Below are 14,916 nucleotides of genomic sequence, written 5' to 3'. Positions count from 1 at the left end.
AGAAACGAATTTCAATGTGCTTACTTGGTTATCTCCCTTGGACTACCTGGCAAAGCAGCAAGAATTCGAAAAGATCACGGCCCCAAACACTGGTCAATGGCTGATCAATTCAAACGAATTCGTGGCCTGGGGTAGTGAAGAGACCCACAAGCTCTGGTGCGTCGGAATGCGTGAGTAGACCATTTTCGCCCATGGAAGGACCCGTCGGTTAACAAGGCAAAGCTGGAGCGGGGAAAACGATTCTAGCGTAAGTAATTGCGTCCATAAGGCAGCCATAATTTCTAATATCAGTGTAAGTTCAATTATTATCAGTCATCTTCAAAAGTTGCCAAGGAATTCGAGGAGGCCGCAACCAGAGGTGGCATATCTTTACCTTGCTTACGAAGACCGTCCTCCATTGGAGCACCTTTTGGGTAGCATCGCTAAGCAACTCCTGGACTCGACAAACCTTCCACCATCGCTCAAGAGAATCTGGAATCGTCAACGCCATATATTCGACAGGAGTTCACCTGCCCAACAACATCCATCGCTGGAGGAGGTTCACGAAATACTTGCAGACGTCACTCGTGATCGACAGGTCTACATAATTGTAGATGCGTTGGATGAATGCGTACCGGAGCTGCGGGTCAACCTCGTCAATCATCTTCAGAAGATCAGGAAGGATATCAATCTGTTGGTAACCTCTCGAATATTTGAAGGCTTTGACAGAATGGCCGAAGGCTTCAGCCAGATTCCAGTCGCTGCTCGGAGTGACGACATTCAAAGGTACATCGATTACGTTATCGAAAAACGTGGCGGCCTTCAAGATACGATCAAAGAAGATCCAAATCTGAGAAAGGATATTGGGGAAAGTGTCACCCAAAAGTCATCGCAAATGTAGGGATTGACAAGGTCAAAACTTTATGTTGGTTTTAGTATTGCACTAAGCTGATATGTATAGGTTTCTTTTGGCCAAACTTTACATGGATGCAATCACCGCCCAGTTGTCGCCGTACAACGTCCGCAAAGAACTAGAAGAGCTTCCTGAGAATCTGCAGGAATTCTACCGAATCACGATGGGGCGTATCGAAGCCCAGGATAAGACCAAGCGGGATTATGCCATTCGGATACTTTCTTGGATCGTGTGGGCATCTCGGCCGCTGTTAGTTGAAGAAATGTTGCATGCCCTGGCTGTGGAAGAAGGAGACATCGACATCCAGGAAAGTAGGATGCTGCGCAGGGAAAATCTTCAAGAATTTTGTTGCGGATTGGTTGTAATTGACGAGGCTAATACAGTAGGCCTTGTCCATTATACAGCGCAGAACTATTTTGCCGTCAACAAAGGTGCAGAATTCCTTGATTTTCGCTGCCGCATCGCTTCTACCTGCGCAAGTTATCTTTGCATACTCTCGATTAAGCGGCCTGACGTTCTACTGATGGATAAACACACGGATTATCCTTTCGCTCGGTACGCCGGAGAGTATCTGGATCGCCATATTCGGGAAATCAGGAATGAGACGATCAGCACAAAAATCGCACAAACAATTCGACAACTCTTGGAGAACCAACACCAGAGCGATTTCTATCACAATTTCCTGCTCCGCCTAGGGACATACTACTGTATCATCCAAGATCCTTTGGAGAAGCGGGTTAAACTGAACTGGTTGAAAAGTCTGCTCCAGAAAATGGGAGCGATCTATGTTCCGGATCATCCGGGACAGGAGCTTCCACTCTCTTTATGGATCACAACAAAACTGCATTTGGCAGTGTTCTTGGGGTGTACCCACCTGGTCTATGAGTACATTCACAGCGGTATGGATGTGGATGCTTTGGATCAGTTCGGGAATTCCGCGATTGTCATCGCCTGTGAGAAAGGTGACGACGAAATCATCACAATCCTTATGGAGCATGGCGTCCATGTTGACCTTACTACTGAGAGCGGACATTCCTTCCTCCTTCATGCAGCTCGGAGGGACTTATGGGGTACGGTGCAAAGGATACTTCGCGATGCTAGTGGTCGAGAGTATAATTCTGCTACTGGCCCATCACACGCACACGACAACCAGGCCGGCAGCTCTCCTCCGAGAAGAGAGCCTTATCAGGGATTGAATCCAAGGACCAAGCCCCCTGTGTCAAAACCGCACCCGCCACGCAAGCTAAGAAGGTACACCGGATTTCTCATTGCGGCATACAACGGAGACACAGCTACCATTACTGAACTTGTCAAGCACGGAAAAGTTGATCTTTCAACTAGAAATACACGGACACCCCTCAAACCAAAATGGGCTAGATTCACAACAACAGCATGTTTCTTGGCCGTTGAGCGTTGCCATGTCGAGACCGTCAGGAAACTGCTAGAGTACCAGATCGATCCCAGCACTCGAGGTTTCGATTTCTGCACTCTCCTCCACCGCGCTATGGAACGCAACGACGTTGGGATAACTAAGCTCTTGTTAGAACGGAATGCGTCGTTACGGGTGAACAATGCTAGTGCAACTCCAGACAGAGCTAAAGGTAAGCAAGAAAACACCCTGCGGTGATGGAAGACAGATTCATGAATTAATTCCTCCCAGTTCTTAATCTCCTAAGACAGAATAGCGCCAATCCTAATCTTCTTCATGCGGCAGCGGCGGGGGGTGATGCACAAACGGTGGAATTTCTCATAAGCCAAGGTGTTGAACCGTCACTGAGAACCAGATTTGGATGGGCACCGCTACATTGGGCGGCGAGCAATGGTCATGTAGAATGTGTCTGTCGTTTACTTGAAGGAGGAGCTGAGTTATCGCCAGTTTCGGACCAAGGCACAACCCCACTTGACCAAGCAAGGATTAATAGCCAGGATGTCATTGCGGACATACTGGAACATGCTGGAGCAGAGACTGCACAAGGCATACATGCGAATCTAAGGGGGTGAAGTCCATCTGATGACACTAGAGATTAGCCTGGGCATTGATGTGGTCGGGGTTATCCGCTTTCTTTAGATTGCAACTAGGGTACCTATTTCTAGTAGAAAAAATTGACAACAACTTCTGTTGCACCTCCACTAGGAAGAGGGTCTTGATCTTGAATATGGCGGTCAGTATGATGAGCTAGTAATTTTGGCAACTATGAAAAGAGGTTTCTTAAGCTGCTTAAATCAAGACGATCTCATCAGCTTCATCTTAATCCCAGACCACACCTTCACCAAACATAATTCCCTCGATATAGCAGTCGCCCAGGATTTGGAATTGCGATACATCATCAAGCCTTCTCAGCACGACCGGAGCTCTGCAGCCGTGCAAGACCACCACATGATCGCCAGGAGTGGCGGTCTCCCGTGGAATACCAGTTTTGCTAGTGCCTGTCCTTGCGAGCTTTCGACTATATAAAGCTTGTATAACATTTCTCAGTTCCATAGGGTCAGATGCATCAGCTTTGGCATCTAAAAGCTCTTCATGAAGCTTCTTACAAGACAGGACGGAGATGGACTGTCGTTCATGATCCGATTCCAATTTTCTGTTCGGAATGCAGCTTCGACGGTGGCCTCTTCACTCAGATGCAAGTCCATTTCTTATTGGAGGTGATCCAGAATCTCCTTGGTACGTTTGATGCATATATGGCTCGGCCCGTTCAAGATATAGGGAAATCTGTGGTGTGGAATACTTTCAACTCGAAACAACACCCTGCCCCTTGGAACTTCGACATATACGGCCGGACTATAGCTCCAAAGATGTCCGTACTCTTCGCTCCTATGAGTGCAAGGTTGATATTGCCGACATTAGCAAAAGCTCCAAAAACGTTTACGTATTCGTGCCGTCGGGGATGGGCGTTGACGTCACGGGAAGCTTGCCGGCCCAGTCGAGGACCCATTAAGGCAGATGAGAAAGTTTATTACTTCCTCGATACCATGGGCACTTATTAAAGAGCCCAGGGACGTGGAGTCATTGACGATGGTCTTTGCTATGAGATTGTGTCGAAGGAATTTGAAAGATGTGCCTTTGATAGCTCGAGAGGAGATAGCTCTGGCATCTGATTTATGGTGGCTCCAATGACGTAAGCTCGGCAGATCGGATAGGCATCCGTAGAACCCCACTTCGGTCGGACCGGCATTCAAAACACCCATGTGCACGACAGTTGTTCCGTCTTTGCCGGAAACGCATCCGAGCTATGCTTGAACGGATAGCTATATACTTAATAGCCTGATGACGTCTCAGGTTCAAGCAGAATAAAATATGCTTTCAATACTCACGGCATCTCCCCAGTTGTCTGGCCTGGTTTACAATATATGTGTAACAGAGCAGACAGTTGCACGCAACTCTTGTTGAGCACTCGCAACGTGTGCTCAAGGGTTTAATGTAATGATACGTAAAGTTTACTCGATTCGCTATTCCATGTCGCAACTGCAGTGGATGTGGCAAGTATTTGTATATGACTACAGCCTGGTGAGCTAAATCAAGCTGCTTTAGTAAACTATCAACTGAATTTTGATTGATACATTTTGGTGCGACTTAACCACGCAGAGAAAGGCACGTGTATGTCATATTGTGGTTTGACAGCTTCTCAGAACGGCATGCGCTTGTTCGTCGGCTAGCCAGTAAGAAGCGCGGCAGTACGACTGACACTCCTTGAAAAAGGGGCAAGGAATTCACTTTGCGCAACTCAGCGGTCTGGTAGAGGCAGTCATGTATAAGTTTCACGGCAACCCCGCAATTTGGCCTTCCGAATCCGACGGGATCGTATTGCGCAACCCGAATGCGAGGATGCACAACAAGGCACCAATGGGCAGAAAACGATTACGAGAACACACTGCATCCAATCAAATACGGTAATTCTGGTGTAATCCCCTGAGCCGGCAATTTAACGCCTGGCGAACAAAGATTCAGCCACCGCACCTTAATTGAACCGCGGAGAGCACAGCTGCTCCGATGGGCCCGTAAGGCTGACAACGGGTCCGAGCATCATCGAACGTAGCAACTCAGCCTCATGTGAGACTAAAGATACAATCGTTCCCCTTTAAGATTGTGAAGTCGTGACGCGGCCCCAGGATCGGCGCGCGGACCCAGCGGTGTTACAGTCGCGCGTATGCGTCGACCAATCAACAGCTCAGCATTACGACGACGCACCAGCGCGGACATCTCTCCAGCTAATAATCGGCGGGCCTGTATTTTGAAACGAAGATCGGCGCTTTGTGCAAGCGGGAGAGCAGCGATCCGGCCCCCCTGTGCGACACTCGTCTTCGGGACCCGCAACCGAACGAAAGACGGGGTCGAGGGGAGTGGCCGTCTGTGTTCTATATAAATCGCAGGAGCGCGGCGTCCGTCTCCAGATCCACACTTCCTCTTTTGCGGAGGACCCTTCCTTACACACAGCAAAGATGGCCCTCGAAGTTATTTCCTCCAGCAGCGACGGCACCCTTCCACTGGGAACGTTGTTGTTTGCTGTCTTTGTCGTTATTGCTTCTATCTTCATTTACTATGCGCAGGAAGAGCGGCCGTATCCAGGTTTCAAGCTCATTGGAAAAGAGCCGGGAGAATGGACCAATGCAAAGGCGAAAGAGCGGTTCGTTAAGAACGCCATCTCGATTATGAAGCGGGGTATGGATGAGGTAAGTGGACATGCAAGAACAGAGGAAAGCATACTGTCCTGACACCAGCTGTGTTGTAGTGTCAAGGGAAGGTGTTCCAGGTCATTGGTAAAAATGGGCCTGTCATCATCCTACCACCTTCTTTCACCGATGAAATTCGGAACAACGAGCATCTTTCTTTGACTGGTTTTGGCGCAAGGGTAAGTAAAATGAACCCCCGCGATCTTGTATATGCATGCGTACTGAATGTTTTGGCTAGGACTTTTTCCCCTCCTACCCTGGTCTCCACGTCTTTGGAGAGGGAATCCAAGACCACCACATATTCCAGGACGTCGTTCGTAAGAACCTCACGCAAGCGCTTGGTTCGTTCCACATGCACCGTCATCACCGAGCGGCCGATGAGACTGACAATACCAGGTGGAATGACGGCCGGTCTTTCCGAGGAAGCCACCCAAGTCATCGGACAGCTCATCCCAGCAGCCAAAGGTAGGCTTCGCGGGGTACCCTGGGAGATTGGAACGGGAGCTGACGTTTACAGACTGGACCCCCATGCAATTCTCCCACGTCTCCCCCATGATCGCCGCCCAACTCTCGGCCAAAGTCTTCCTCGGCGAGCCCATCTGCCACAACCGCGAGTGGCTCGCCATCTCGATCCGCTACACCGTCGACGCCTTCAACGCCGCGCGCGTGCTGCGCACCTACGCGCCATGGGCCCGCCCGCTCGTCTACCGCTTCCTGCCCGAGCTGCGCACCGTCCAGAACCACGTCAAGCAGGCGCGCGCCATCATCGAGCCCGAGATCGCCGCCCGCCGCGCCGCACGCCAGGAGGCGCTGTTGCGGGGCGAGAAGACGAAGTCGACGGATGCGATTGGGTGGTTTGAGGATGTGGCTGCGGGGCGCCCGTTTGATTTTGTGTCTGGCCAGTTGTTGTTGAGTGTCGTGTCGATTCATACGACGTCGATGACGCTGATGACGCTACTCTACGACTTGACGGCTAATCCGCAGTACATCGACCTCCTGCGGGAGGAGATTGTTCAGGTGCTGAAGGAGGATGGCGGGTGGAAGAAGACGAGTCTGTACAAGATGAAGCTGCTGGATAGCTGCATGAAGGAGAGCCAGCGTGTCCATGTGCTGGGAGCTAGTAAGTTGCTGTTCTGTCTTGCAAGTCCGCGTTCGGGCTGGTGCTGACCCGTAGCAGATGCCATGCAGCGCCGTGTGGAGAAGACCGTCACACTCTCGGATGGCACCAGGCTGCCTAAGGGGTCTTTCATTTCCGTCCCGACCTACCAGATGTTCGATCCCAAATACTGGGGCCCTGATGCGGAAAAGTTTGACGGACACCGGTTCTTGAATATGCGCAACCAGCCCGGACAGGAGAACCGTTGGCAGTTTGTGACTACCAGTGCGGAACATCTGGGCTTTGGGCACGGTAAGCTTTTGTCGAAGCGCAGCTTTCCTCTTGACTCTCACTGATGATGGAATGTAGGACAACATGCTTGCCCCGGCCGCTTTTTCGCTAGCAACGAGATCAAGATTGCTATTGCTCACTTGCTGCTGAAGTATGATTGGAAGTTTGAGGGCGGGCAGCCGAAGAGTCTTACTGAGTCTGAGTACGTCCCGGATCCGAGCGCAAAGATTTTTTACAAGTCGAGGGAGTGTGAGATTGAGCTGTAGTGTGTGAGAATATGGAAGCTCCGGACGTCATTGTGTGTTTTTAGGGCCTCTGCCATGCATCAAAGCGAAATTGTAAACTTTTGGAGTATGGTTATAAGCAACTAGAAGGAGGCAAAGCTTTCATTCGTACACAATTACTTCATGAACAAATATGCGTGCTATTCAGATCGTATCGCCGAGTTCTACTGAATTACAACAAGGTTTGGCTCTTACGATCCTGATACAATAAGTCCTCAATGCTCGCAGAAATTAAGTTTCTCGAACACCTGGTCGTCAAATTTAGCCTCAGTCGCCGTTCGCTCGATCATCAGTTCCTCTCTCAGATCCTTTGCCTCCTCCATACCCATCGGCCAGTCATCTACGTTCATGGTGATCATCTCCGTCAGCTCCGCTGGAAGCTCTCCGACCCGCCCATTGGCGACCTCCTCAGCCCACCAGTCGTGACGCTGCGGGGGGACATTCGCCGTCGAGATGATTCGCTGGTGCGGGTCGACCAGGAAAAGGGCAAGGATCTTACGATGGCCTGGCTTGGAGCGGTCCTGCAGGCTGAAGGGCTCGACGCGGTGCTGGAAAACATTTGGAAAGGCGACCAGGCGGCCTTGCTTCGTGAGGACATGACCCACGTCTTGAATCGAAGGCTGCTCCTGCCTGAAGCCGTAGATATACTCCAGTCCACCCCAATCAAACTACAAAGCGTCAGCCAGTCAGCCAGCAAAGGAAATGGACTGGGAAAGTTCGCTCCTACCTGCCACTCTTGCTTCTCTGTTATATACTCCGTGTCGACACCCTGACGGAATCCGAGGTAGCTATCGGTCACATTGTCGCAGTCGTAATAATAGATGGCCGTCGCGCAAATCCATTCATTTTGCATACCCTCAACGTGCCATGATCCACCGCGGTAGGTGGGCTTTTCGGGCTTCAGGTGGATATTTGCGAGCTTGACGATGACCTGAAGACCTTCCGAAGCGAATTTCTGGCGGAGGTCGACTTTGAACTCTTTGGAAGTGTGCTTGCTGTTATCTTCATCGTAGGGTTTGGGGCTCGGAAGGATGATCGTGCGGACCGAGTCCATTTTTTCGAGTCGAGTGAGTTTCCTATCCTTTGGTTTCTCCGCTTCATTTCCGTCGTCTTCTTCGTCTCTGTCGTCCTCGATTTCCTCGTACTCCTCGTCGTCTTCATCATCTTCGTTGGACTCCCCCTCTTCGTCCTCTTCGTCCTCTTCGTCCTCTTCGTCATCATCGTCCGGGTCCCAACCTAAAGATAATTCATGCGCGATATCATGGTAGGTATAGTACGGATCGTCAAGAGCCACGCGTTGGTACGACTCGGCCTCATGATGTTCCGCCGTGTACCCCAGAACCTCCTCCCACAGCGGCATCGCAGCATCCATGACGCGCTCAATGAGGGGGTACAGCGCCCTCTGCCTGACCGGATGCAAGTTATTCACATAACTCGCAATCCGCGTCTTCCCCTCCTCCGTGAACGCAACCTCGCACGGCAGCCACTGGAAGTGGTTCGACCACAGCGGCCTGTTCCAATACCGGCACACCTTGTTCTGGGATCCCCACACCTGCTCGATCCACTCGCGCGGCACCGTCTCGCCGCAGCCGGCTTCTGCCAAGCAGTCGTCCAATCCGAGCGTGTGGCCGTCCCCCAGGATCTTCGACCGCCCGTAGACGAGCGGGAACAGCGACGGGTGCACCAGGTCCAGCACCTGCTCGTCCGACCGCGGGTGCCAGTCCTTCTTCGCCTCCGGCACGCCGTCCTCCAGCAGCTCCGCTACCGTCCGCACCAGCTGCTGCCGCAGGGAGTCGGGGATGAGTACGTCGGACTTGGCGACCGCGGTGCCCGTGTCGAGCACGCGGACGAAGCGCTTCGAGGCGTAGATGGCGGCCTTGTCGCGTAGCTCGGCGATGCACTGTGCAAAAACCGTCAGCCCAGGCATCATCGTAAACACCAATGGCACTCACAAAATCAAACATCGCATCGTCAAACCCCTGCCGCGTAGTGTGCGTCACATGCGACCACGAGCGCAGCGGTGGCGGCTCGTACACTGCCTCAGAACGCCACCGCGCGACGATGGCGTCGTCGAAGATCTTGTGCTCCCAGTCCGGCTTGTCGGTCAGCGCGTCCATGACGGCCAGCATGCTGTGCTCGCGCTCCGTAGCTGGGTCCGGGCTCCACCCAAGCACAGCGCTGGGGAAGGTGTCCTGATCTGGCTGCGAGCATATGGGGAGGCCGAAGCCTGGGCGTTGCAGCCGCTTGGTGGTGGTGGTGTTATTTTCCATGGACAAGGGCTATTAGTTAGTGGGTGGAGGGGGTGGTTGATGGTGGTTTAGAGACTGCAGGGGACGATATTGGTGATATTTATATAGTATTGGAGCTAAGGTGTCTCAGTGATGGTGTTTGCGGTTGAAAGCGCTCGTGCGCTAGGCAGCGATCGCTAGTGTGGTGGTATCTCGTATTTTTTCAACACTAGTCAACCACCTATACCTTTAGACTTTGGAATTTTTTCTGGGCGAAGGAAATGAATGGTGCTGATGCCTGATTGAAGGTCCACTCAGGGGCAATTCAGCTTGACCAGGTTCAATCCAAGCCGGACTTTGGCACGAGAGATGAAAAAGGAAGGTGGGGGAGAGAGAACTTAAGTACATCTCAATAGTATTGGCTAATACAAATATCCAATTTCTTGAGTTCTCTGGGTCAGTCTGAAATGTCTATCTTTTCTCGTCTACCAGGAATGAAATTGTTTTGATGCGGTGGGGTTTCCGACGGCTTCAACTGTCTGAAAGGGCGCGCACCTTATTCCTCCCCGACGGTTCTCTCCTGGCCGGCGGAGGTGCTGGGAAGCTCAATGACTGTGAAATCACATGCTACTTCTCCTTTCACGTCTTTTGGAGCGTGGTGGTGGAAGGCAGCATCAATTTCTTCCAGAGTCCTGCCACGAGTCTCCGGCATCACAAACATGCATCCAAGTACCATGACAAGGGAGCACGCACCAAAGAAGAAATAGACACCGAATGGCGATCGGTCAAGGAAGACAGGAGTCATCAGAGCAACGGCAAAATTTGCAAACTGTTGATGTCAGTCTTTTTCAATTTGCAGGAATTGGTCAACTTACCCAATTGGCACTTTGCGCCAAGCTGCACGCAATCGGTCGTGTCTTGATTGGTTGAATCTCGCTCGTGTAAATCCGGATGGCAATGCCCCACGAGACATTGTAGGCGACGGCAAAAACGTAGATTGTCACAATGACAACCCACCGTGCTGCTCCGTGTGTGGTGTGTACGCTGCCGGACGCGTACAGGGATCCGATGAGAAACATGCAGCCGGTCATCAGAAGCCCTCCCCAAATCGTTGACGAACGCCTCCCCCACCGGTCCGAGAAAAGGGTGGCAGGAACCGTGGCGACGAGGATCAGAATAGCTGAGACGCCAGACGCCAGAAAGCTGGCCTGTTCGGAGGTCAAGCCCGCTTGTTCAAACAGGAGCGGCGCGTAATACAAGACACCGTCAATTCCTGCAAGCTGCTGGCCAGCCATGAGAGCACATCCGATTATCGTTCTCTTCCGAACGTCTTTGTGCAGGGCTTGGAAAAGTCTCGAAGGGTGTTGTGGATGCTTTGCAGCAAACCTGCTTTCGGTGATTTCTCCTCTGGTCTGGCCGTCGGGTTGCTAAAGGTCAGCAGTTCCACCTCCTGCATCGGGATTCCCAAGCGTCCAGCAGCTCTTGCAGCCTCTTTGTCTCTACCCAAAATAAGTAGCCGTCTTGGGGATGACGGCACCAGCGTGCACACTGTAGCGAATATGAAGGCCAAGAAGGACTGTATGGCGAGCGGCAGCCTCCATGAAGCAGAGGATCCAAGCGTCGATGTTGCATAGGAGACAAAGTACCCGACAGCCAGCCAGACCAAGGCACGTCGCGAACTGCGGTATCGAAGCAAGAGGTCCGCGGCGTTTCGCGGGTGAAATCTCGCATATGTATACGACGCTGATGCTGAGGAAGAAGCCTTCTCCGACTCCTGCAACAACTCTTCCGCAGATGAATGCTGCAAGGCTCGGGGCTGATGCTTCAATCGCAGCACCGATGCCGAAAACCAACCCGCCGAACATGATGGTGCGGGGTTGGCCGTAGATATCCGCAACATTCCCGCACACCAAAGACGATATCGCAGCCGGTACGAGTATACTGGAGACAAGGATGCCATGGATTGTGGAGCTGAAGGAACCGAAGGTTTCGATGAAGCTGGTCATGTTCGTGACCGGTCCAATGGATCCTGTGTCCATACTGTCCAAGCCGTTAGCTCCACAGCTCCGTGCTTTCGTCTGCGAAACCCATACCCAAAAATTAAGGCCCCGATAGAGACGATGATCGATATCCGAACACATGCTGGTACGGCAAAAAGCCGTGATGGTGAAGAGATCGCCATTTTGCCGGTCGGACAGGGAAAAGGCTTGGCACGAGAGTCTTATTGTGGAAGACTTTGCAGCTCGATCTCAGCATCTCTTTTAAGTGAATTGCCAACTTGGCCACAACAATGGTATCATACGGAGCCTGTCGCCCGTTGCCATCGGTGGCACCGTGCGAGCGGGAGGGGTGACCCTATCCGAAGATAAGATTTTTCCGAGCTTACTAACGGAGCTAATCGAGCTACGAACTGGAACGTACTAGTCACGCTCACTCTTGCTTCTGTTTGTTTCTCTGGCTGTTGAATTGAGAATTCCCAGCCATTGACCTTTGAAAATTCATCAGCAACAACTTGGCCATGCATATTCTCGTACTGGGCCACCACCAAACTGCCTCATCACTCACTCACGAAAACCCCAGGTGACAAACGACGACGGCCCACCACCCTCCCCCTCCTCCCCTTACGTCCACCATCTTGTAACCGCCCTCGAATCCCACGGCCACCAAGTCTCCGTCATCCTCCCCAGCACCCAACGCTCATGGATCGGCAAAACCCACATCATCACCGACATCCACCACACCACCGCCTTCGATCCTCGCCGCAACCCGGACCTCCCCCATCATCCCGCTACCACCTCCTCATCCCCAGAATACCCTGACCCCCGCACCACCACCTGGACCCTCATCAACGGCACCCCCGCCTCCTGCATCCAGCTCGGCCTGAACAGCCACCAGCACTCCGGCACCGACACCACCACCCCCATCGACCTCGTGCTCTCCGGCCCCAACTTCGGCAAAAACACAACCGCCGTCTTCGCCCTCAGCAGCGGCACGATTGGTGCAGCGATGGAAGCGGCGTTGTGCGGGAGGAGATCTATCGCGGTCAGCTTCGCGCATGCCGAGGACGGGACGTATGATGTCGCGGAGGCGTGCGAGCATGCTGTGAAGTTGGCGGAGCATCTGTACAGGACGTGGGATGAGGATGTGCATGTGTATAGCGTGAATGTGCCGCTGGATGGGGGGAGAGGGGGGATGGGGATGGGGAAAAGAGGAAGAGGATGTAGTTTGGACGCGGGTGCAGCAGAATGGGTGGGGGAGGGATAGGGTGTTTCGAGAGAAAGAGGGACAGGCAGGAGAGAAGGGGTTCGAGTGGGCGCCGCCGAGGTTTGGCGATGTGGCGGAGGGGATTGGGGCCAGTGTGGCGCCGGAGGATAGTTGGGCGATTCGGAATGGGTTTACGAGGTGAGTGTGGTTGAAGTGCAAATGGACTTGAGAGAGGCTGACCGGATGTTGTAGTGTTACGCCGTTGAGAGCGAACTTCATGCATGTGACGCGTGTTGGAGAGTTGGACTTCTAAAAGATGGGCGGGCATGGATGAGCTATTGTATGCTATCCAGTGCCTGTGTTAACAGAATATCCTTACAGATGAAAGGCGCGGATCTCGGCCACCGCAAACGTTCGTGGAATGATAGAGTCTGGTTTATTTAGGTTATTTTGAAATCAGAATGAGATAGCTATCAACCTGTAAGTCATAATGCCTTCCCGGATTTAGTCATGTGTGCCCCTTCTCACTTCATTTCTTCTTTCTAAGTCTATGCTTCTTGCTGTAACATCCCGCGCTGCTACTGTAGCATCAATGAAATAAAGTCCCACGGGAATGAGTAGAGGATATGACTTTCAGCGCTTTTTCAACCACTACCATTCATATAGTAGCGGAGACAGATATCAAATCCGCCATTAGATGGTGAGCAATCGAGACATCTTATTCAGTTAGTTCTGGGCCGTCAGAATTGAGCTTCATGAACTTACGAAATACCGGCCTTGGGCGATATGTCCCCCGCGAAGATTATACTTCAGCCGTTCGTGTCTTCGGACTGTTCAAGATCTTGTTTTCGGTGAAAGATATTTCTAGAAACACCGGCCTGGAGATCCTTGAGTGCTTATGTCGAGTATAGGCAACGTTTCCCTTTGTTGTGGCAATCCTTCCACAGGTCAAAGTTGTCATCGTCGCATCTACAACAATCTGTGACACGTTAGGAAAGAGCCATTTAGATAGAAAAGCTGGACTCACGCACATACGATCCTGAAATAATCGGCTTCCGACAATAGTTGCAGACGAGACCAATCGTTCCCAAGCATCGTTTGCATCAAAGCGTTCACGATGCTTTACGGTTCTGTTCCGGGTGTTCGAGATACTCTGCAATGCACCAGGTCGTTTGTTGGACTGCAAGGTTGGCGGCGGCAGTTACCAGGTCCTGTGCCGTGTTCGCACCAAGGTTGTGTGCCGTAGACCCAGTGCCGGGATCTGCGATATGAGTACCATCGGAAACGACAATCTGATTGGTTTCCGAAATAACTCCTCCATAGAAGTCCTGCGCGGCTTCCTGGGGTTGTGACATCATGTCCTGGAGACCGTCCGCGGGCGTTGGAGTTACTGTCCCATAAACGCCATCGATGCCGAAGTCGAGACCGACACCCACTGCATTGCCGACCAGGAAGGCCGTGCCAGGTATACAAACGTCCTTCCAGTCAGTTTTGTGAAGCTTCTCCTGACGTCTCTGCAGCTCCTCTTGGATCATCTTGAGTTTGCGGTTGGCAACACGCCATTTCCGCCCTCCGATTGCCGAAAAGGCGAGGCTTGCACCGAAGGTGAATACGGCCCAACCCACGCCAGACCCAACCGTCAACCCGCAGCTGACTTGTCTCCTTGTTTTTGCAATCTCCTGCTTCTTTAGGGCTTCTGTTGATGCTTTTCGCAATTTCTTCCGGTATTCCTCTTCGTCGAGGCCGAAAAATCCTCCGTACCCGAATGTCATTGAGAAAGATTGGGGTGCGATTGATGAACCAGGGTTAAAAGAGGATAATGCGGATGTACTGTGTAAACGGGCAGATGTAGAAAGTGGAGTGAGTGGTGGATTACCACGAACAATTTATCTATCATGTCCCCTCTCCATGCTACTAGCCGCTTCAGCCCTGCGGCACCAGGATCTACGTGATCTATGCCAAGCTTCCTGAACCATGGTTCAAAGACTTTCGCATTTAGTTCAGTCTTGGCGTAGCTGTGTATTTCCCGTTGTGTCTTGCGAGGTAACAACGGGTAGCAAATGTCAACAGCCTCCCCCACACTTATATAGGTATCTGAAGCATGTACTTCGGGGGTGTCGCATACAGCGTCTCTATTGGAAGTCTCGGCCTGTTGAGAATTGTGAAATAGTAAAATGTTTCTGCAGCCCATCGTAACGCGGTGCCATGCTACAGCCGTGAGTTGGATGACGCTAAAATAGCCTGGTGGGC

At 52.0% G+C, this 14,916-nt stretch overlaps 4 protein-coding genes across 4 annotated transcripts; 2 read left to right on the top strand and 2 right to left on the bottom strand.

The window, feature by feature from the left end:
- Positions 1 to 5,332: 5,332 nt before the first annotated feature.
- On the top strand, positions 5,333 to 7,216 carry LTHEOB_2977 (Cytochrome p450; the record flags this gene model as incomplete). Its single annotated transcript, XM_035511848.1, has 7 exons — positions 5,333 to 5,563; positions 5,623 to 5,742; positions 5,802 to 5,904; positions 5,960 to 6,028; positions 6,081 to 6,683; positions 6,741 to 6,971; positions 7,029 to 7,216. The coding sequence occupies 7 exons, from the start codon at positions 5,333 to 5,335 to the stop codon at positions 7,214 to 7,216; spliced, it is 1,545 nt and encodes a 514-aa protein (XP_035363703.1).
- A 233-nt stretch (positions 7,217 to 7,449) lies between these two features.
- On the bottom strand, positions 7,450 to 9,504 carry LTHEOB_2976 (Zinc-binding oxidoreductase; the record flags this gene model as incomplete). Its single annotated transcript, XM_035511847.1, has 3 exons — positions 7,450 to 7,902; positions 7,962 to 9,134; positions 9,187 to 9,504. 3 exons carry the CDS (start codon positions 9,502 to 9,504, stop codon positions 7,450 to 7,452), a joined length of 1,944 nt encoding a protein of 647 aa, XP_035363702.1.
- A 1,517-nt stretch (positions 9,505 to 11,021) lies between these two features.
- Positions 11,022 to 12,979, top strand: LTHEOB_2975 (Survival protein SurE-like phosphatase/nucleotidase; the record flags this gene model as incomplete). Its single annotated transcript, XM_035511846.1, has 6 exons — positions 11,022 to 11,040; positions 11,116 to 11,161; positions 11,297 to 11,468; positions 12,043 to 12,621; positions 12,752 to 12,864; positions 12,919 to 12,979. 6 exons carry the CDS (start codon positions 11,022 to 11,024, stop codon positions 12,977 to 12,979), a joined length of 990 nt encoding a protein of 329 aa, XP_035363701.1.
- Positions 12,980 to 13,778: 799 nt separating this feature from the next.
- LTHEOB_2974 (uncharacterized protein) lies at positions 13,779 to 14,438 on the bottom strand (the record flags this gene model as incomplete). Its single annotated transcript, XM_035511845.1, has 1 exon — positions 13,779 to 14,438. The coding sequence occupies one exon, from the start codon at positions 14,436 to 14,438 to the stop codon at positions 13,779 to 13,781; it is 660 nt and encodes a 219-aa protein (XP_035363700.1).
- Positions 14,439 to 14,916: the final 478 nt, after the last annotated feature.

Source organism: Lasiodiplodia theobromae, assembly GCF_012971845.1.
Source record: "Lasiodiplodia theobromae strain AM2As chromosome Unknown scaffold_7, whole genome shotgun sequence".
NCBI classification, from domain to species: Eukaryota; Fungi; Ascomycota; class Dothideomycetes; order Botryosphaeriales; family Botryosphaeriaceae; genus Lasiodiplodia; species Lasiodiplodia theobromae.
The sequence above is the reverse complement of the archived record's forward strand: the minus strand, read 5'-3'. Positions and strand labels throughout refer to the sequence as shown.